This window comes from Miscanthus floridulus, chromosome 10, assembly GCF_019320115.1.
Source record: "Miscanthus floridulus cultivar M001 chromosome 10, ASM1932011v1, whole genome shotgun sequence".
In the NCBI taxonomy this organism is placed as follows: Eukaryota; Viridiplantae; Streptophyta; class Magnoliopsida; order Poales; family Poaceae; genus Miscanthus; species Miscanthus floridulus.
This window is the reverse complement of record NC_089589.1, coordinates 121,484,013-121,505,292: the sequence shown is the minus strand read 5'-3', so window position 1 is coordinate 121,505,292 and position 21,280 is coordinate 121,484,013. Positions and strand designations below refer to the sequence as shown.

Below are 21,280 nucleotides of genomic sequence, written 5' to 3'. Positions count from 1 at the left end.
CCTAGGACTAACCAGCGAGGATGTCTCCGTCGACGTCGCCCCTGAAGGTATACGAAGAAATCTACACCGGTGACCCCGGGAATATGCAGGCACTACGTGAATTGTTCCCACGGGACGGCAACAGTGGGTGCGCGTTCACGCAAGCAGCGCCGCCGCCGCTCGGCAGCCCGGGCATAGGCCTCCTAGCCGGCGCCGCAATTCAAGATGATCAGTGTCCAATGTAACAGCATAGCTTTCAGTACACTAGAGGGTCTGAGCGTCCATGTAAAATTTATTGACCCCCTAGGACGCCGCTAAGGCGTGTTGTAACGAACATTTTCTCTACAGAGACATGCAAACCTTTTGCGTGATTGAGAAAAAAAAATTCAAAATAATAAAATCAGTGAGATGCTGTTGTCCCTATGGTTAATGTGAACATGAGATTGTAGGTGTTAGTAGTTAGTACGTACAAGGGATATGAGCTTTAGTGGGGGGTAAACAATGGGGTTGCTCATCCGTACAAAATTCAGTTACATTCCATTTTTTACCCACACATTCCAGCAGTCAGTCTACGGTTACATTTACATAGTCATTCTAACGACATTGTTTTGGTACAATCAGCATATTCCAGAGCTGTACTCGTGTACCATATCCATGCCTTGGAGATTTTGTTGCGTCCATACAACGGATCAGAGGGAGAAAGTAACAGTTGAGTCAATGAATTATCTCACACTTTTACCAACAGAGCTCCAGACGTCCACGAACCATATATCCCCTGTTAGTTGCTCCATGCATGTTTTTTCTATAGCTCAAAACAATGGATGCATATACTGGATTACCGAATACGAGCTAGTTCATGAACTTCTCAGCCGATTCAGGTTCTTGATTGAAGCAAGCAATTGCCACTGCCTCAATAGAATCCCAGTGGTAGAGCTGATTTGTGGCAAGCATTTAGGGAGGCTCCATGGCCTGCCACAGAGAACAAACAGTTGAAATTTTATGATTTCCACATTTGCTAGCTAGCTAGTATATTGATTGTAAATGGGTGTTGTCATGATGAAGATCATGCTTCTATTTTCTGAAAGCGAAAACAAAAGAAGAGAGGTACCTGGAGGCTGTGATTTAGTTAGGCAGCTATAACCATTCTGCTAGGGGTTCCTGGGCTCTGCATTCTACTATCAGCAGAATTACCTACCAAGAACAAATGGCAAAAGGTAATGAGTCTTAGTAACCACACAATTCAAGGAAACATCAAATTCATAGCAGGGTACAAGATGGGACACATCAATTGAAGAAACTTCGTGGGTACTAGACTTCTAATCAATATGAATCCTACAAAAGTTGATACAAAACTGATACTACGTGTGCTGCTAATCACAGCTATACTAATATTTCCTTTGACCAAAGCTAGCAGTATATTAATTCATTTTCCCATTTTCACTGATTTCAGAACTTCCTTTGCGTGTTTGTTTTAATTATTAAAATATCTATTCAACCAAAATTGTTGAGGTTATGTACATCGGTATTTTCTCACCTCGTTTGTCTGGCCGCCTTCTGCTACGCCACAATAACCGAATAGGGGTGCCTGGAAAACCAGCATCTGACCGGAGTTTCTTTTCCATGTAACGGCGGTATGTATCAGGGAAGAGCTTCGCATCATTTACAAACAAAACGAATGTTGGTGGACCAATGGCAGCCTACAAATTAGCAAAAACTTTTCTTCAGATGCAAAGGAATGCACAAGTCAGTTTAATGATATTAGTTTTGAAATATATCTGAAAGCAGTAAAAGATTTTGAGTCACTTGCTTGAAAAGTTGAAATCTTCTCAACTAAGCTTCTAGTTATTTCTAGATACTGTTATTCCTTTATGGTTGAATTAACAAGACAAGATATATAGGATGATGTGCTGGATCAATTGTTATATTGATAATTATTTAAGAGAAACTCCAATGTTTTTCATCTGAAGATAAGAACTCCTAGAAATGCCATTAGAAACAATCCTCCTGTACCACTCCTTTCAAATGGTTGCCGTTATTTGTCACAACCCAACTCAAAATCTACAAGCTGACACAACACCACCTCGGTGGTGGGGCCTGTGGTCACACATTGCGTTCTCCCAAAGATGCCCTTGTGACCTACACACCATGGTAGGTAAAAGTACCGAGTACCAACTTGCACCCGTAAGATCTACCACTATGGCTTGTTCGACATGCATTGATGTTGCCTAGAACCTCTGCATCCTCCAATAGGTTGCCCTAAACCATCAATCTCATCTACCTTTATCAACAGCCATGAGAAGGAAGCTGGGAGAGGAGGAAGTGGCATCAACTTCAGAGGAAGTAACCTCCTTATCATGTTCTCTACGCAGGTAACTCTTTAAAAATTCATTAGGCACATCTGAAACATTTTTTGGTCTACAAATACTTGTCCAATACAACATCTAAAGAGAAGAACGATCATATGTGAACCCAGAAAAGGAAAGACTACTTTTTAGGATAAACAAAAAACATTTCAGATCTTAACAGTTGAGCCTAGAGGGTCTGGCAGCAATGCAAAACAGAGGTGTTCATTAGGAAAAAGTGGCACTGAAAGATACTTAATTTTCAGCAGCATTTCAGGGATCTAATCATCTTTGGGCGGCATTTCAGGATTCTTGTTTGATTATTTTGCCAGCAAGCTGGGAAGTGTAAACTTGATGGCAGAAAAAAATGTAGTAGTGGCATTTTCAGCTTGTACTATGAAGATGGTATCATATACACAGTGGCTTATAAAAACAAGTTTGTTGTCTTGAGAACGAAGTTAGGAAGTTACCTGTGTTGTGTAATAGACACGACCTCTTTTGCCGCCTCTTGTTCTTGGTGGTGGTTTGAATGCTATAGCTTCTCTAATAACTTGATTAAGAATGGAGGTGCCGAGTCTTCTAGACCTTTCCTTCTCAACCAAAGCAGCAGCAGAAATTATCCTGAAGAGAATTTAGTACAGCATATTATAGAATATCAACACAGGAAACGGTATCTAATTTGGGGAGCTAACCATCATATAGGGGTTATGCAAAGCAGGTGTTTAGATCACATGTAACAGTAATACAGAACTAAGAATGTTGAGGGGAAATAAAAGTTAATGGATTCAACAGAAGTTTCACAAGTCTGAAAGAAATAGAGATACAATAACAATTAAAAGCTGCTAGTAGATTTGGGTATAAAAAAATGAAGAGTTTACTTTTCAACACTAGTGCCATTTGTCGCAGAACAGTAGACAATAGGTGCCCAGTCGAGTATGCGAAGCTTCTCTCTTACATCTTGTTCATAATGTGCCGTACTCTTATGGTTCTTGTTTGGGATTGTATCCCATTTGTTCACAACAATGACACAAGCCTTTCCTTCTTTCTCAATCCTCTCTGCAATTTTATAATCCTTGATACCACAAGAATTCATTGTGTTAAAATGAACATACAAGACAGTCATGTGTCTCTTCATGGGTCTAAACATATATGTGTTCATGGTTAACATACCTGCTCTGTAACACAGGCCATTGCTTCAATAACAAGGGCAACCACATCAGAGCGCCGAATTGCTCGAAATGCACGCTTTACAGAAAGTGATTCCGTTGTGCTGCCAGCAGAAATAACTGCTGCCCTGCGCCGGATCCCAGCAGTATCAATGAGTTTGTACTTCTGCAGCATATTTGAGCAAAAATAATCATGCTTTCTAAGTCACAATTTTATTCTGTTACGAAGAAGTAGTGACCATAATTAGGGTGTTCAATGGAACAATGTAGCAGCAGATTTAATTAAACATTGGCAAAAGGGACCAGACCTCCCCATCTGCTGTAATAAACTCAGTATCAATGGCATCGCGTGTTGTCCCACTAACTGGGCTCACAATAGTTCTATCTTCTCCAACCAAAGCATTTAGAATGCTACTTTTCCCCACATTTGGTCTTCCCACAATTGCAATAGCAGGAACCTTATTTTTCTCTTCTTCAACTGCATCCAATCCCTGCAATACCCATGAGTTACTTTATGTTATGAAATTGACAAAGTATTAAAGTATCTTCACATAGAAAATAAAAAGTAAAGAAGTCAGATGTTCAAGAGTTTTAAAGACATAAATTTCTGAAGCAAGGTTAAGGCTTCCATAGTCAAATAGAAAAATTCCCCACATGCCATCTGGGTAAAACCTAAATCCCTCATATGCCACTCTCAGTTAGTGTGGGGGTCCCACCTGTCGTAGACACATCGATAGAATATGACTGAGGGGTTATGAGTTTTTTCATTGGCATATAAGGAAATTCCCTTGATATAGTTGATAAATCCATGTGGGGTTTCCACTCTGCTGCATTTTCTACTTTCTAGAAGCTTTATCTTGTCTCTGATATTGTGGGACGAAGCTAATCAGCACACTGAATAATACCAAGCCTTCAATTATTTTAAAATCTTCTATATCAATTAGCCTAGCCTTTTGTAAGTAACTATACTTGTTTTGCTTCCACTGTCAGGTGCCATGCAGCTATCGTCATATTGTCCAATCTTTGTTTCATAAATATTTCATTAGCATTCTGTCATTAGCAGAAAAAAGCATCAAGAAACAAATGTTTGGGTAAACCAGTTTCCATACCTCAAATTTTTTGAGCTCTGAACACACCAGGTCAAGGAGATCTCCAGTTCCTGTGCCAGTAATAGCAGAAATTGGCAGAGGAGAAAACCTAGTAGGAACCAACAGAAAGATGAGCTGAACAGCTTGGCTGACTGTTGGGCAGTAAATGTTAGAGTACGTCATGGGCCTATTGGGCCTGGGCTGGCGGTATAGCCCGTTAGTGTTAGGGTTAATTAGAGATAAGGGTCTCTTGCTTAGGAGTCAAGTAAGCGGGGAGTCAAGTAAACCTCTCTATATAAGGAGAGGAGATGTATCAATCTAATCATGCAAGAATTAAGAAGGAAATCCCTTCCCTCTTGCTTCGGCCGTGGGCAAGGCCCCCGGCTGGCCTCCTCTCCCCTCGCAGCCCCAGCCGCCACAAACATCCGGCATGAACAGTACCCGCGGTACTGTAGCTCCGCGAGTGCTGTGCTGCCGTTTTGACCTTAAGAGGGTGGTGTTCAAATGAGCTTAGGGCGTTAAATTCTCGAAACAGTTTATTTCTTATTTCTTAATTTAAATCAAACAACAGACACTAGTGAATATTTTTACTTTATCCATGCGTGTTGTTTCTTGTTTGGCTTTTGTATTTGAGCAGTGCTGTAATACACCATATCTAGTGTCATGTTTTAACTACAATTGTTGTCCAAAGTATCACATGAAAGAACCAATACATTATTGTATATATGTTGAGATGCAAAGAAAACAATGAGTGATTTTAGAGAGAGAGAGAGTTATATGCTCACCCTAGTGACCAAAAGTCTAATGCTTGCATTTGCCCTTTCCGTGGAGATTCACACTTATTGACAGCAAGTATAACACACTTGTCAGAGTAGTTGCGTCGTAACCAATCAGAAATCTCTGTATCAGCTGCCACAAGACCAGCCTGAAATATGTTTTCACACCATTATGCTACTAAACATGGAACTTACATAAGAAGTTATAGAACAACAATATCTGGTCAAAAAATGTTTAAGAGAAGTATTAGAAGTAGATGTATTTAATGTCGATGTGAATTCAAATATCAAGCAACCACTTCCCAGAACTGAAAATAAAAGGTAATTGCCTAAACCTGCCTGACCATCCACGACAAATAGTATGATGGATGCTTCATCAACAGCTGCAACTGCTTGTTTTTCAATCATTGATGGCATCCTTGCAATAGCAGCTTCTCTAGTGGCGAGAGGAATCCCGTCCATACCAACAGTAGTGGTGACAGCAAGTTCTTCCATCACACCTGCTTGAGACTTTGACAAAGTAATTACCCCACCAGTATCAATAACCATAAACTCCTGATCACCCCAATAAGATCGTCCATATAAGCGATCCCTTGTCACACCAGGTTCATCAACAACTATAGCCCTATTGCCCTGCAAGAAATCATAATTCAGTTTACTTCTGCATTCTGGTCAGAAAGTTGTATGGTGATCAACATTGCTGGCACTACTCTGAGGGATGATTGACATACTCCGACAAGACGGTTGAACAGCGCAGATTTACCAACATTTGGCCTCCCAATAATTGCCACCTTCGGAAGAAGATTATCTGGAATCTGAATCATGTATAGGCGAGTTACATCAAAAGAAATTTTTTTCATCATCTGGGCATTTCATTCAGTAGAACATCAATGTATGTATACTGACATGTTTAGACACAGATGTCTTATCCCTGATGTTTCTTCGTTTCTCCCTGACATCATCATCTGAAATGCAATTATTGTATGGATTACTGGAAAATGAACTAGTGCACATAACAGTGGCTCTCTGATGAAAAACGGACACAACATTTCACCCTAAAGTTTTGTAACCATAGGAGGCTAAACAGGCATTGTGATTTCAATGCTACTGACTAGTTCTTCAGTGCCATTAAATATCCAAATAGTGGTATCTGCAGAACCCAAAACCGAATATGACACAGACCAAGTGGCAGCGATAAAATGTGCAAATTATGCATTTTCTGAGCAAATCTTGCAGAATCCAGCTGACACAACAAAAATTTCGCTAGCAGCTCACCGATGTGGAGCTCCCGTGCGAGGCGTTTGGCGAGGTCGGCGGCGGCGCCGCGGGCCTCCTCCTCCATCGCCTCCACGTCCATCTCCTCCTCATCTTCATCCACCTCCCACTCCTCCTCCTCCTCCTCCTCTTCGCCGTCGTATTCGTACTCCTCGTCATCATCACCGTCGTCATCGAACTGATAATCGGCAGAGATTTTCTGCGCGGCTGAAGCGCGGAGCCCAGCGCCGCAGCGACGTGCGGGCGCGGGGAAGGAGAGGAGCAGCGGACGCGGGGCGGAGGCGGCGGGCGGGGACCTGTGGTGGAGCGGGCGGGAATGACGAGGCGTCAGGGTTTTAGAGGGTAGGCGAGGGGGATGCGAGGAGGAGGCGGAGGAGAAGGGCGCCATGGCGGCCATGGCGCTGCGGCTGGCGGCGGCGGCGGGGAGCAGAGCAGCGCAAGCAGTGTGCGAGCGGGCGGGCGGATAAGGGAGTGAATGCGAATTGGGCGTGCCGTTATTAACGGACGGCGGGTAGGGTGAGTATAGGCAGGTGGGGCCGGGATGTCAGGAAGTAAGGGAGATGGGACCCAATCGAGGAGTGGCTGAGTTGTCTGTCTTCTGTCGTAGAGAAAGATGCGATTTTGGTGCCGTGTTTAGAAGAGCCATGATTTGTTCTTAAAAAATCCAAATTTATTAGCTTTCGTACAATTTTTTTCAAAAAAAAAAAAAACCGAACCGGCAGGAGTTCGAACAAAAAAAATTGGATCCAATCAAACACGTATGTATTATCTTGTGCTCAAGTATATCGTCGAATAGCGAACCAATTTAATTGTGATTTGTCAGCAATGCCGGCAAGAAAACAGATAATTAAAGGGTTTTACGCAGCTGTTTATTCCACTGGCGTATAAATTAATTAAAAGTTTTGCGCAGCTGTTTATTCGGCGGCGTAATGGGATTCTGTGCAAGAGGTATAGAGTGGCTTTACATGTTAGGTGTTTTCATATGGTTTTATGTAGATTATTAACTTATGGAGCGCATATACATTTTAGCTTTAGAAGTTAAGTTACTACGCCCAACCAAAAAAACTTGATTGACTATTGATTATTCAAATTTTAGGCTTCGATTATATATTGAACCAATCTACAGTTCTTCTCATCTCGGTGCAGGGAAGTATAGCACGTTGTACAGATTTTTTAGATTAATTAGGAGTTTGGTTAACGTCAACCCTCGCAAAGGGTACACATGCTGGCATGCATAATAATGGTGTACATGGTGCATTATCTTGTCTTGTATTCTTGTTTAGGTTAAGAAATAAATACGCTTTCTCAGTGACAATATAGGACATGTTTTCGGAATGTAGGAATTTGCATAGGAATTTTACAGGAATCAGTTCAGCTTATTAGAAAAAATGTGTGATTATGGAACAAAAAAAGTCCAACTCTAAAATGAGGCCTAAAGTTTTAGGCCCTCCATCCAGAAAAGAATACAATTCTAACGCAGTATCATGGTTTAGTATCTTAAATTTGATCAATTATAGATAAAAAATATCAATATTTATGATATCAAATTAATATCATTAGATTGATTATGAAATGTATTTTCATAATAAATTATTTTGGAGCCGAAAATATGAATAGTATTCACTAGAAATTTAGTTCAACATGAATTACTTTTACTGGCACACAACCCGTAGTTTGGGGAACAGAATTACTTTTACTGCATTGGGAGACAAGGATGATTACACAAGAACCTCCTGGTACAGTCTCAGGATTCCCTCCTCGGGATCTTGATAAGCGACTTGATCGTGGCCTCGCCGTCTCGGAGTTTGGGGAACGCGTGGAACAAGGATTCGGAGACGCGGGGCGGCTTTATCGGAGGAAGCCTCTGATGCCTGTTGATGTGTAATCATCCGACGCCCTGGCCACCTTCTCCTTCGCCGCTGCCATCCTGCACTCCGACGACATCCTGCACACCCGCATGTACGCAGTCAAGGGATCTAATGCGGGTCGCGACTCGCAAGGTCGTTGTTTATTTGGCGGAGCTTGCGGGCCGGGCGGCCGGTCGTGTTGGCCCACAACACAACACAGGAGGCCCAGGGACCAGGCCCACAACGGTTCACTGCAGCAGGGGCGCAACTCATCCCCGCCAGGCACCAGGTTCTCCTCTTATCATTCGCACCATCTGGCCCATCTTGTGAGAGAGGGCATCGATGGCCGTAGTACGTGGGATCGATCAATCAGAGGTGTGGATGTTGGTGAAGCCATAGTGTTGGAAATCAGAAGTCGATCCTTCCACACGATGAACAATTATATACGGGGAAAAACTTAGGGCTGAACTGAATTTGTGGTGGATTTGAGGCTTCTTCGATACCAATTATCACGGTTCCAGACCGGCAAATCTCAACAATATGGATAGTTGGTAGTTGCGGGATACAATCTCTAAAGAACTCGATGGAACTTAGATCCAGATGCTGAAATCATGGCTTGGAACTCGTCCAATCACAGTTGTAAAAGGCAGTGACTCGTCCAATCACATACAAAAGCACAAATTTGAATCCGTTTCAACTTGTTTCAAAAGGGTGCACGGGAATACAAGGTAAACCTTAAATTACGCTTTCCCAATGAGAACACGTAAGACGTGGACACGTTGCATTATTCAAGCAAGTACCGTAAGCAACAAACAGTTGAACGGTTTGGTTGTCCTGGGATTGGAAGTGACAACATTGGTGGTTATTAACAGGTAAACATCACGTCACATCACCACAAGGAAGCTCTGAGTTAGATGAACCTCCACACTAGCTCGACGACGACACTCGATCGAGAATATGGCTGATGATCTACCTCCGTTGTACAACTACATGTGAGGTGTGTCAATTAGTAGCTCGCATGAATACAGCTTGGACAAAGATTAATGCGCCGTCCTGCTTATAAGTCCTTTATAAAACGTTTTTAAAACCTTTTAAAACGTTGAGCAAAGCTTTTCTTCGACTATGGACACCCGCGCGCGGCCCAGCGTAATGAGCAATGGATGCTTTGCTTTAAAACGTTGAGCAGCAATGCTTTTAAAAAATTCCTGCGTTCTAAACGGAAATTCAGGTGGTTAATTTGGTTCCAGCTGGTCATCCATGTGAGTATATGACAATCAATCAGTCAGTCACACAGAGGTATGCACGCGAGAAGTGAGAACTACATATATATTATGGGCCTGTTTGGTTCCCTGGCTCCAGCCCGGCTAGGCTCCACGGGGTCAAGTTGAACATGTTTGGTTGCCTAAACACGCCTCCTAGCCATGCCCCCCTAAGCCAAACCGCCCTCTTAGCCAGGCTCCACAGGAACGCGGAAGAGGGTCGTTTTTCTCGGGCCAAGCTTGGGCCAGCTCCCGTCACCCCCTCGCGCAGCTCCCACCGCTGAACGGAGCTCAGAGGCGGAGAAAATCGCGCAGCTCCCATTGAGGCGGAGATCAGAGTTGGCACTTGAGAAGCGGGATAGCTCAGGCTTGGGCCAGCGATCGAAACAGGGGAGAGTCGGCGCGGTCGATTTCGGCCGGCGGGGCATGCAGCCGGCAGCAAGGATGGGCGGTAGCTTCTCCGTAGGCCGTGAGTCCAGCGCCCACATGAGGAGCTCCTCCTCGGCGCCGATGCAGCACGAGTTGAAGCCAGACCGCCCGCGCCTGCGTCGTGTACATGTCGAGGTAGCCTCGGATGATGAAGACTAGGCCGTGCCGCTGTACCTATCGGAGATGGTGCCGGCCCGGCTCCGCGACGTGTTCAGCAACGGGTTCCAGCTCAGGGGAGGGTCGGGGTGGCGGCTCCTCACCCTCGCTGATACTGGAGGCCGATTCGCTCCCCTGCTTCGATTCCTCGTGGCTGATTTGCTCCCCTGCTTCGATTCCTTGTACCGCTCTGAGCTCCACCTCGCTCGCGTGCGCCACGACATGGAGGCGTTGGCCGCTTCTCAGGCGGCAACTAGTGCAGCGGCAGCGCTCGGACGTATGGGTGCGCGTTCCCGAAGGTGGCGCTCACCAACTGTTCGACAAATTATCTCAAAAGTGATAACTTACCTATACAAGGAAGAGGTGACACTATCCAAGCCAAACCAATCACCCAAACACACTAGGTGCTACCCAGGATTAGATAGTGCATGCAACCAAACAAGCCCAACTTGGCTTGCCAGGGACAGGCTTCGGCTAGCCTGGCTTATTTCCTAGCCAGGCTAGAAGTAAGCCAAGGAACACAACTGTATGCCTATGCCTGGTGGCTGCCGGCTGCTGGCTACCATGCCGATGCAGTCATGCATGGTAGTAGTCGTACGGCCGAACAGGGGAGATGTTGGATGGGGGAATGGGGGCTTTCATTCAAGTCATCCTCCAACTCTAGCTGCGAGCTGCGAGCTGCTCAGCTGCGGCTCACCAACAAATAGCAGTCCAAATTGATGCGCAAATCAAGGCAACATTCACTCACCTGTCTGGAGTCTCCTCCATTTCCCTGACCAATGGAAGACCCCGGGGTCTGTTTCCTCGGTCTGTTGGTTAGTTATTTTTTATGGGTTAATTTGAATGCTGCCATTACAATTCAGCGACTTTCAAAATATACCATTACATTTCGCGATATTGTAAACTTGCCACTATAATTTCAGTGGAACGTGATTGATGCCATTCTGTAGCGCTTGCTACGACCTGTGGCCCATCTGCAAATGTACATATACGGTGACATGTTTTGTATGGACCGTATTGCCCCTGTCTCATCCGACTATACAAGCTGAACGCCTGGACCCAATAGTGCAGCTCACTTCCTTTCTGTCTCTTCTCTCTCCCCGAAACCCTAACTCAAGCTTGGCAGGCGGCGGTGGCGCAGGCGAGCCAGCGGCGGAGGCAGCTCAGGCGGGCGCTGGAGGCACTGCAGGAGGGTGCAGGAGGCGAGGCGAGTCAACGGCGGAGTCGGCGGAGCGGCGGCAGCACATGTGAGCCGACTGGCGACGCTGCGCAGCCGGGCGCGGAGGCTGCTCCGGTGGCCACTGGAGGCTGCACAGGTAGGCACGGAGGCGCTGCACGCGGCCGCAGCGGCTGCGCCCCGATGAAGGGCGCTACGACGATTTCGAGCTCAACGAAGCGAAGCGAAGGAAATGGTGATGCAATTCCCTGGGCAGCGAAGCAACGCCAGTTGATACAGGCACGCAGTGTGGATCCAACAGCAGTGATGCAATTCACTGGTGATGGGTTGGTCGATTTGAGGCATGAACTTGAAGATGCAACAAGGTTCGATAAAGAAGGAACCCGAGAATAGGAATTGGCAGGTTGTAGTGGATTTTGGCGTTGTAGCAACATTGGTTGCTGGTGTCGTGATTGGTGTCTTGTTTTCCTTTATTTGGAAGTGATGAAACATGATGGTTGTATGTGAATGTATCTGAACCTTTGTGAAACATGAATGTCATATGTGAATGTATATGAACCTTTGTGCAACATGAATGCCATATATGAATCTGCTTCTATGTGAATGTGATATGTGTTTCTGTGCAAAATATGGACAACATCTGTGATGACACATCAATCATAGCAACTTCAGTTGATAATTTGACAGAATAATGCAAAATATGAACAAATAATATGCCATAAAAAGTCACAGATAAGTTGATAACAAGTTGACATAATAGTGCCTGGACTTTAACTGACTACAAGTTCACAAGACCTTCACTAAACAAAGCACAGTCTGATTACAGGTTCAAAAGCACAGGCTGATTACATGTTTCAAAAGCACAACCCGATTACAGGTTCAAAAGCACAGCCTGATTACAAGTTCAAAAGCACAGCCTGATCACATTAAGATTCAGGAATCATGGACTTGAGCAGTGAGTTGGGTATTAAGGAACTGTGTCAAGCTCCTGACAACTCTAGGCTTTGGTGCAGCGGCAGCCTTCTGTTGCTTTTTCTTCACTGGAGTCTTCTTCTTGGGCGTCTTCTTCCTTTTTGGGCTCTTCTTCTTCTTCTTTTGTGTTGCCTTATTCTTCTTCACCTCTAACGACCCAGCAATGTCATCATCTTCTTGCCGTTTCCTGCAAAGTATAGTGGTTAGCACTAGGTTCATTACAGAATGCACAAGAAATGATTTGAGAATGAGTCACTAACCTCTTGTTTTGTGATCTGCCCCCAATTTCTCCATCAGAGTCAACCTCAGGAAATTTGCAAGTCTTGGCAAAGTGGCCGAAGTCACCACACCTTTTGCACTTCACCTTTTTCTTGTTCGCTTTCCCTTCAAGGTAGCCCCTAATTCTCTGTACTCTTGGTCTGCCTGGTGGTCTTCCTAGCAAAGGTGGAAATATTTTGAACCCAAGATCAACCTCATGCCACTGTGTTCGGTCTGGAAAAGGCTCTACTCTTCCTTGATAAGCAGCCCTAAATCTTGCTATAGAATAATATTCATGCACATAGCCTTCTATTTTCATTCCCCTACTGGACAGTATCCAAGCTAATGCATGCTTGCAGGGCTTGCCTGTGAGCTGCCACTCTCTACATGAACATGAATGATGTTGGAGATCAACTATGTGCCTCTTCTGATTATTCTAGTTGTCCGTAAGTGTCACTTCGGCCATGTTTTCATCACTACTTGTTACCTTAACCACTTTGAGAATATTGCTGATGGCATTCAACTCCTTCATGACACTAGGGAGTATACCATCACACATTTCCCTAGCAATCTTCCTCCTCAAAAACCTCTTCTCCATGATGAGCTCTCTCAGGCCATCAACCAATTCGTGCAGCAACAGACCTTTCATGTGCCTTATCTGAGCATTAAAGCTCTCAGATACATTGTTGGTCAAGTAGTCACAATTACTCTTCTCTGAAAATCCACATCTGTACCACAATCTATTGTGATCCTGCTCCAGGAATTCTATGGCATCTGGTGCAACCTCAAATATCTTCTGCATGTGCCACCTGAACAGCCCCTCTATGTAGCTTCTTGCTGCTAGGTACAAATGATCAGTGAACACATCTCCCTGATAGTGCTTCATGAAATTTGAATACAAGTGCCTCATGCATTCTTTGTACTCAGCTTGTGGGAACACTGCTCCCACTGCACTTCCTAAACCTTTACAAGCATCTGTACAGATCACTAAGCCTTCAGGTGATCCTATAGCTCTATGCAACTGCTCCATAAACCATTTCCAGTTGTCCTCTCTCTTTGAGTCAAAAATGGCATAAGCCAGGTGATACAACCAGTTATGCCCATCTACAGCAGTAGCTAAAGCCAACTGCCCAGTGTATTTACCATTTAAGCATGTGGCATCTACCCTACAAATGGTCTACAACCTGCCAAAAATCCATCTACACAAGGCTTCAAGGCTACAAAAATTCTTTTAAACCTCTACTTCTTATTCCCTTCTACCTCTATTTCTACAATGCTTCTTGGTGAAATAAGCTCCATTTGTGCATTTCCAGTTCACCAACAACTGAAAACTTTCCTCATATTTACCATGTATGTGCTGAAGAGCTAGCTTCATACCTGCCCATGCCTTCGAATACTTCAACTTGATGCCGTAATCATCTTCTAGTTTGTCCCTAGCATCCTAAATCCTTGACGCATGTATTCTCCATGGGCAGCCCTCAGCTTTGTAACGGGCAATGGACCCTGTCGGGTCAGTCTTCAGATCAGCAAATTCAAATCCAATAATCACAGCATAGTTTTTGCAGGTACGAATGTCAGATATATCCATTTCCATTTTCCATCCCTAGAGGCAAACAGAGAGTCGTCAACGTTGGTCTCAGCCTTGCAACTATATTCTACAAATATTCTAAATAAATTACACAAATAGTGAAAATGATAAACAATTGAGGGGATATTTGGATACCATCGGCTAATTGTTAGCTAGTTAATTTTTAGCTCAAATTAGTTCTAGTGCATCTAAACAGGAGGGTAATAAGTGAGCTATTTTTTATATTGGTCTTCAACTAGTTGTTAGTCCACTAGCTAGCTAACCGCAGTAATCTTAGAGTCAACGGAGAGCCAGGGCAATAAAAAAGGTGACCACAGTGCATCGATCGCAGCAGGGAGCCTTGATAAATATAATGCCGGCCGGCATCTCTAGCCACTTGCATTGGCTTGCCCAGCGGCCGCGCGCGGCTCATCCTGGTCAATGACCACCAACGACCGGGACACACAGTAGGTGCTCCCATCCCATGTGTGCACCTTCACGTGCATGCGGCGTCAACCCGTTGCCCGTCCAACAGCGACATGCCGCATGCGGCGGCTTGGCTCACGGCCGGCCCGCCGGCGGTATCTGATTCGTTGGTCTTCTGTTAGCAACCGATAGCTGGAATGAGGAGAGCAGTAGAGAATTAGAGAACAGCAGAGGAAGTATAGGGTTCTAGAGGAAGGAGAAGAACAGTAGATAAAGGCGAATTCTCGAGAAGGAAGATAACCTTTGGTTTTTGAATATTCCATCTCGTTTCCCCTCCGGCTCCTGTTGTTTTTGTAGTGCTTCATAGTGTCTTCCTTGGGCCTTGGTCGCCAGGCACATGTTGTCCGGCCCATAAGCCCATGGCCATATCCTGACATTCCCCTAACCTTGAGATTCGGCTTGCCCCCAAGCCGATGGAGAAGGATGGAACCACCGGGATCACAAATGATTCTTGACTTATCAAGGCCAAATGGTAATATGCTAGCTCTAGTGTTTCCCTTTGTTGCCATACTGAATTACTGATCAATATTGTAGTAGCGAAAATGTAACACCCAAAAATTTGCATTTTTTCAAAATAGTTAAATTTGATTTACTTATGCAATTATAAGCGCATTTCAAATTTAGGAAATAATATTTTTTATGAAATTAAAAGTAAATATAAGGATAGAAACATGTTGATGCATTCATGCTGCTGCACAATTGTTTTTGTAATGATTAGGTTTGACTAAAATTTGAATTGAATTCAAATTCAACTTGAAAATGAGTTTGAAAAATTTATTTGGAAAAAGAAAAGGAATTTCTTTCTTTTCTCTCTCCCTTCCTCACTTTCGGCCCGACTGGCCTTTTTCCTTCCCCGCGGCCCGCTCGCCCTCCCCTCTTCCCTTCCTGGGCCGGCCAGGCAGCCGTTGCCGCGCCTTCGCTCCGCTCTCAGCCGCTGACGGTTCGGACCCACCTGTCGGCACCGTCCCCCTCCTCCCACGTGTCCCGCGTCCGCTCCCGGTCAAGGCGGAACCGCCGTTCTGCGCCCACGGTCCGCGTTGTCGGAGCGCCCCTCCCCTGCGCCCAGCCTCTACAAATGCGAGCCGAGCCTTCCCCGCTCCCCCTGCTGCTTCCCCGCTCCCTTTTCGCACTTGCTCGAGCTGAGGAAGCCACAACCGCCCCATCGGAGAAGCGTCGTGGTTCGTCGACCGCCCCTCCTCATGGATTGCCGTCCCTGAGCCGATTTCGACCCCGTTTGTCACCGCGGTGAGCTTCGCCGTGCTCCCTTCTTTCTCCCCGTGCTGTTATTTGCGTGTTTCATGGCCCGTAGACCTCGTTTCGCGTGCGCCCGTGAGCTCCATGCCGCTGGCCTTGGCGACCGTCGCCTCGGCCGCGTCCTCCGGCCGCCGTATCGGCCTGTCCGAGGTCCCCTTCACCCCCTTGCTCTCCCGGTGTCCTCGGTTCTTCGAACCATGGCCCGTAGCCACTGAACCGTGCACGCCGGCATGTTCCTTGCCACCGGCCATGGCTGCGCCGCCACCGGAGCTACTGTACCTGGCCGGCTCCTTCTCTCTCCCCCCAGATCTAATCCGAGCCACCCATCTGTGATCCAACGGCTCACATAAGCCGATACCCCTTCGCGGGTAACTTTGCTAAAGAGCCCCCCTGGTTTCGCCTTATTGAACCTGTAGTCCTCAGCTGATTTAATTATTCTGAAATTTAATTTATTTAAATTCAGAAATAGTTCCTTCTATTTACAGAAATGCCACTACACCGTTTTGTTCATAAAATCGTCGTTTTAGCTCCGAATCGACCCGTTCAAATTGCGTTAGTTTCGTAATTGCATAACCTACGTGTTAGTACCACTATTAATCATGTTTGAAACTTTTAAATTTTATGGTTAGGTTTAATTAAATAAATTGCTATAGGAAACCCCGTTTAATTCCTAACTTTCGCGTTTTAGCTCCGATTTTCGTGAACTTCGCGTTGACGTGATCGTAGCGAGACGTAGATTCTTTTTATAAACATTTTATCTTATTTTCTATACTGTTGGTGTACTGTTCTAATTATAGGATTGTTTGCTTTGCATGAATGCCTTTGGAATGTTGTATGTTGCCATGTTGGTCGCGTTCAGACGGTGAGGAGAACGTTGGAGACCAAGAGTTCTTTGACGACCAGCAGGAGTTTGCTAACCAAGGCAAGTATAGCATGGGATCTACCTTGATGCCTATTCACCTTTATTAATTACTCATTTGCATGTGTCTAATTTTGATGCCCGTAAGGACATCCTAGTGATTGATTATCCTGTTCCTTGTCTCCTATGGGTTATATCCATATGGGTAGTTTGCTAGCGCTCAATGTAACTATACATGTTCTACATAATGAACAATGGTTCTATGGAACGAAAAGGTAAAATTGGCTTTTAAACAACTGAATTATAGGGCGAATGAGCGAATGACTTTCGATCATGATGCTCTCGGCCCTCCATAAGGATTTATCTATCGGCAAAAGCTGGGACTGACAGTGCAACCGTGAGGGTCATATGGCTCTGACTTTAGCTCAGTAATAGGACCTTTTCTAGCTTGTTAGAGGTTACCTTTATGGCGCAAAAGGGGCTTGCCACGTTGGGTATAGGACTACCTCTGTTCCTATGTGTATAGCCGCGATGGATATGTGCCATAGGAAAGGGGGGTTCCTACATCTGCCTGCCGAGGAAACCTAGCGGCCCTAACTTGTTAGAGAAACCTATGAAATGGCTTTATAGTGTACCCTGCCCGCTCACCTTGGCAGTGATATGGGAGTAATTAACCCAGGCACATGGGAATCACGACTCGCGGTGAATGTGCACCACCTCTGCAGAGGGTTACAAACTGTTATAACAGCCGTGCTCACGGTCATGAGCGGCCCGAAAAACTCACAGAATAATTGGTTACTTATTGTTGTTCATTTATGATGGTATACGGTGATAATATGATGCAAATGATTCTGATATCTGATTATGTGGGTTTAAATGGGAGCTTAAGCATAACTTGATAATACTTGATAATAAAATCTTGACTTACTAAAAGTGCTAACTGTAGTAAACCAGTGTCAACCTTTTTGAGCTTCATAACCCCATGTTAACTTGTTAAGTACGGGAAGTACTTACGCTTGTTTACTTTCTATATTTGGATAAAAATCCCGGATGGGTAACAGATGACAACGTGTATGAGGAGTTTCCTGAGGACTATTAGGCTTGTGGTCAACCAGTTGATCGTTCCTGTGTTGGAGCTTCCACGAGAGAGCTATTTTTTTATTTTCCGTTGTGTTGTGTAAGACTAAGTTATGTTATTAACCGTGATGTAAGAGACACCGTGATGATACTTTATATAATTTATCGACTTATGTGTGTGACTGATCCCTGGGCACACATGAGCTTTCTGCATTCAATTTTATCCTTAAAATTGGGTGTGACAAATTGGTATCAGAGCCGTGTTGACTGTAGGACGCAAGCCTAGTTAGAGATGGTCGTTTTAGCATCTTTGATCCACTGGTTTCATGCTTACTGTCTCGTTCTTGTTATTTTATTAAAATATTTATGCTTTTCATACCTTAATCTATTATATAAAAATTGTTGATTCTAATTCTATCTTACTCTAAATCTATAGATGTCTCGTAACCTGAAGACCACCCGCCTCAGCACTACAGGCTACCGCGCCATGTTCACCCCCCGTGCTCCTTAGGTGGAGAGGGAGATTGTGGTCATCTCCAATGATGAGGAGTGGATGGCTACCCCGACTCCTGCACCAGCACCTGCTCCTACTCCAGCTGTTGCACCTGTCTATCCTGCTGTAGCTACCCCAGAGGAGTCATCAGCTACTTCACCTACGCCTATGCCATCCCCAGCTGTCCCTGTGGTGGATGAGGAGATAGGCTGGAAGTGCAAATACTACTTCAAGCCAGCCCCGGAGACGGCCTACTACCACACCCTCCTTACTCATGTGCTGGATGACTATTATCCTGACCTGCACGCCTCCATCAACTATCACTGTGCAGAGTACCAGCATCCTTTGGAGGCAACCTTTTGGAAGGTAGAGCTGGTTGTCACCGTCGCTGGAATGACATAAAGAATGGACATGAGGTGGAGACTGTCCATCGTGCCACTGCCAGACGGGCCCATGCATTGGATGGCATGGAAGATGCAGCACATGACACCTACTTCTACTACCATGGTCATCGTTTTGAGGCCATGAAGGAGGATCGTTTTAGGTTTCTTCCTCGCAATGATCATGAGGGTAACTGGCAGGTCCTGGCACCACCAGAAAGTGATCCAACTCTGGAGGCAACTGTGCAACATGTCCATGCCATGCAGGGGGTAGATGAAGAGGTCAAGGGAGAGCTGCGTGCATCACAGAGGGCCGAGAGGCGCCTCCAGAAGCAAGTTGATGAACTGTGTGCTCAACTTGGGCTGCCACCGATCTACAAGAAGAAGCGCCGGTCGTTCACCATGATTGACACCGCCCCATAGGTGTTAGGTGCCTTGTTTAAAGTTACTACGTTGTAAGTTCGTGGGTCATGTCTAGTCTTGTCTTGTCATGTGAACTTTAGTGATTAGATGTTTATATTTGTGAACTTGGATGATTTGGAGTTTGTTTGATTGCTGGAGGTTTGTGGGCATGTCCACAAATTCCATAGGTTTGAACCTTAAGTTTAGATGAAGTCTTAATGCAGATGGGTATGCTTTATCTTATCTCTGTTGTGCTGTTTTTGGAGCAGTCTGTGTTCTTTATCTTGTATCTCGAAATCTGGGCTGCCAAAAATTCTGAAATTTTTGTGGAGATATCTAGACTTCTGTATCTTTCAAATGTCTCTGGAATCACATCAATATATGTTCAGGTTTGTGAGATCTAGCTGTCACAAATTGATGTTTCTACGCAGACTGGAACCCAGAACATATTCGGTTTAGCGCTGTTTTTGACCATGTGTGTGTCAGAATCTGTAAAAGTGATCTAAACAAAAGTTGTAGCTGATCTCCGAAGCTTTCCAACCATTCTTGGTACACCTCTGTTGGGTCTCTAAAACTCGAGTTATGACAGATTTACTGAACTGCTATATTTGAATCTTGTCCAGAAAATTCTCAACATTGTTCCTTATCTTTTATAAGCTCTCTATAATTTGGAAATCTCTAAAATTTAGCGCATTTGTTGGAAAGCAGATGGCCGCAAGAGGAGGAAGAGGCAGAGGCCGTGGTCATGGTCGTGATGCTCTCATGAATGCACCACCACCGCCACCAGTGACTATGGAACAATTGATGGGAATGCAAGCACAGTTGATGCAAGCCATGATGCAACGCTTGGATAACGAACCTGCGAGAGGACCACCGCCTGTTCAGGTCAGAGACAAGCGTGGAGAATTCATGAAGGGTCGCCCTCCAGTGTTCACCCATGCCTCAGACCCCTTGGAGGCAGACGATTGGTTGCGTGCCGTGGAAAAACAACTTAACATAGCACAATGTAATGATCTTGAGAAAGTGTTGTATGCTTCTGGTCAACTCCAGGGAGCAGCTCAGGATTGGTGGGATTCTTTCTAGTATGGACGCCCCAACGACGCTCCTGCTATCACCTGGCAGGGAATTCAAGGACAATTTCCGGTCATATCATATCCCCGATGGACTAGTGGAATTGAAGCAAGAGGAATTCAGGTCACTTAAGCAAGGATCCATGACTATGGCGGAGTATCGTGACAAGTTCGCACAACTATCACGTTATGCTCCAAATGATGTAGCTGAGGATAAGGAGAAGCAATGCCGCTTCCTCAAGGGACTTTATGATGGACTGCAGCTCCAGCTGATGTCCACCACCTACCCTAACTTTCAGTCCTTGGTGAACCGCGCTATTGTGATTGACGATAAGCGCAAAGAGATGGAAGCTAAGAAGAGGAAGCTTCAAGGGCAAGCTTCTAGAAGCAACACCCACCCGCGTGCCTATCCCCAGTAGGGTTTTCAGTAGAGGAATCAAGGACCATCTAACCAAGGAAACCGTGGTCAGTATCCTCAGTGTAACCAGTTCCAGCAACGCCCTCAGTACCAGCAACAGTTTGGTAATCAGCGTCCCCCGCAACAGACCGGCAATCCAGCAACACGCCAGGGAATGCCCAACAATGCTCCTGTGAAGAGTGGTGCACCTAATAACCCCAACGCATGCTACCGCTGTGGAGAAGTTGGTCACTATGCTCATCAGTGTCCAAAGAAGCAGAACCAGCAAGCTCCACAGAACCAGAATGGCAATCCGAAGTTCAACGCCCGACCACCTCACACTGCTAAAGTGAACTATGTGTCATCTGATGCAGCTCAGGAGACGCCTGAGGTCATGTTGGGTACGTTCAGTGTCAACTCTATCTCTGCTACAGTACTTTTTGATTCCGATGCTTCGCATTCATTTATTTCCCAAGCTTTTGTTAGAATGCATAGCATACCTTTATGTGCCATGAAAAACCCCATACTAGTAAATTCACCAGGAGGTAGTATGCCAGCTTCTTATTGGAGT

General features: G+C 45.2%; 1 protein-coding gene across 2 annotated transcripts; it reads right to left on the bottom strand.

Annotated features, from left to right (window-relative positions):
- Window positions 1-374: 374 nt before the first annotated feature.
- Window positions 375-7,104, bottom strand: LOC136487081 (uncharacterized). 2 transcript variants are annotated; one of them, XM_066484216.1, is made up of 13 exons: window positions 6,627-7,104; window positions 6,258-6,316; window positions 6,083-6,166; window positions 5,691-5,984; window positions 5,361-5,500; window positions 4,597-4,684; window positions 3,796-3,978; window positions 3,492-3,653; window positions 3,200-3,393; window positions 2,792-2,942; window positions 1,514-1,676; window positions 1,088-1,170; window positions 375-948 (listed from the first exon to the last, which is right to left on the bottom strand). In XM_066484216.1, the coding sequence occupies exons 1-12, from the start codon at window positions 7,021-7,023 to the stop codon at window positions 1,106-1,108; spliced, it is 1,980 nt and encodes a 659-aa protein (XP_066340313.1). In that variant the 5' UTR covers window positions 7,024-7,104; the 3' UTR covers window positions 375-948; window positions 1,088-1,105. The 2 variants fall into 2 exon arrangements, 1 of the variants encoding a protein (XP_066340313.1); XR_010767135.1 differs by lacking the exons at window positions 375-948; window positions 1,088-1,170 and having other exon boundaries at window positions 1,539-1,676; window positions 3,277-3,393.
- Between the last annotated feature and the right edge of the window lie 14,176 nt (window positions 7,105-21,280).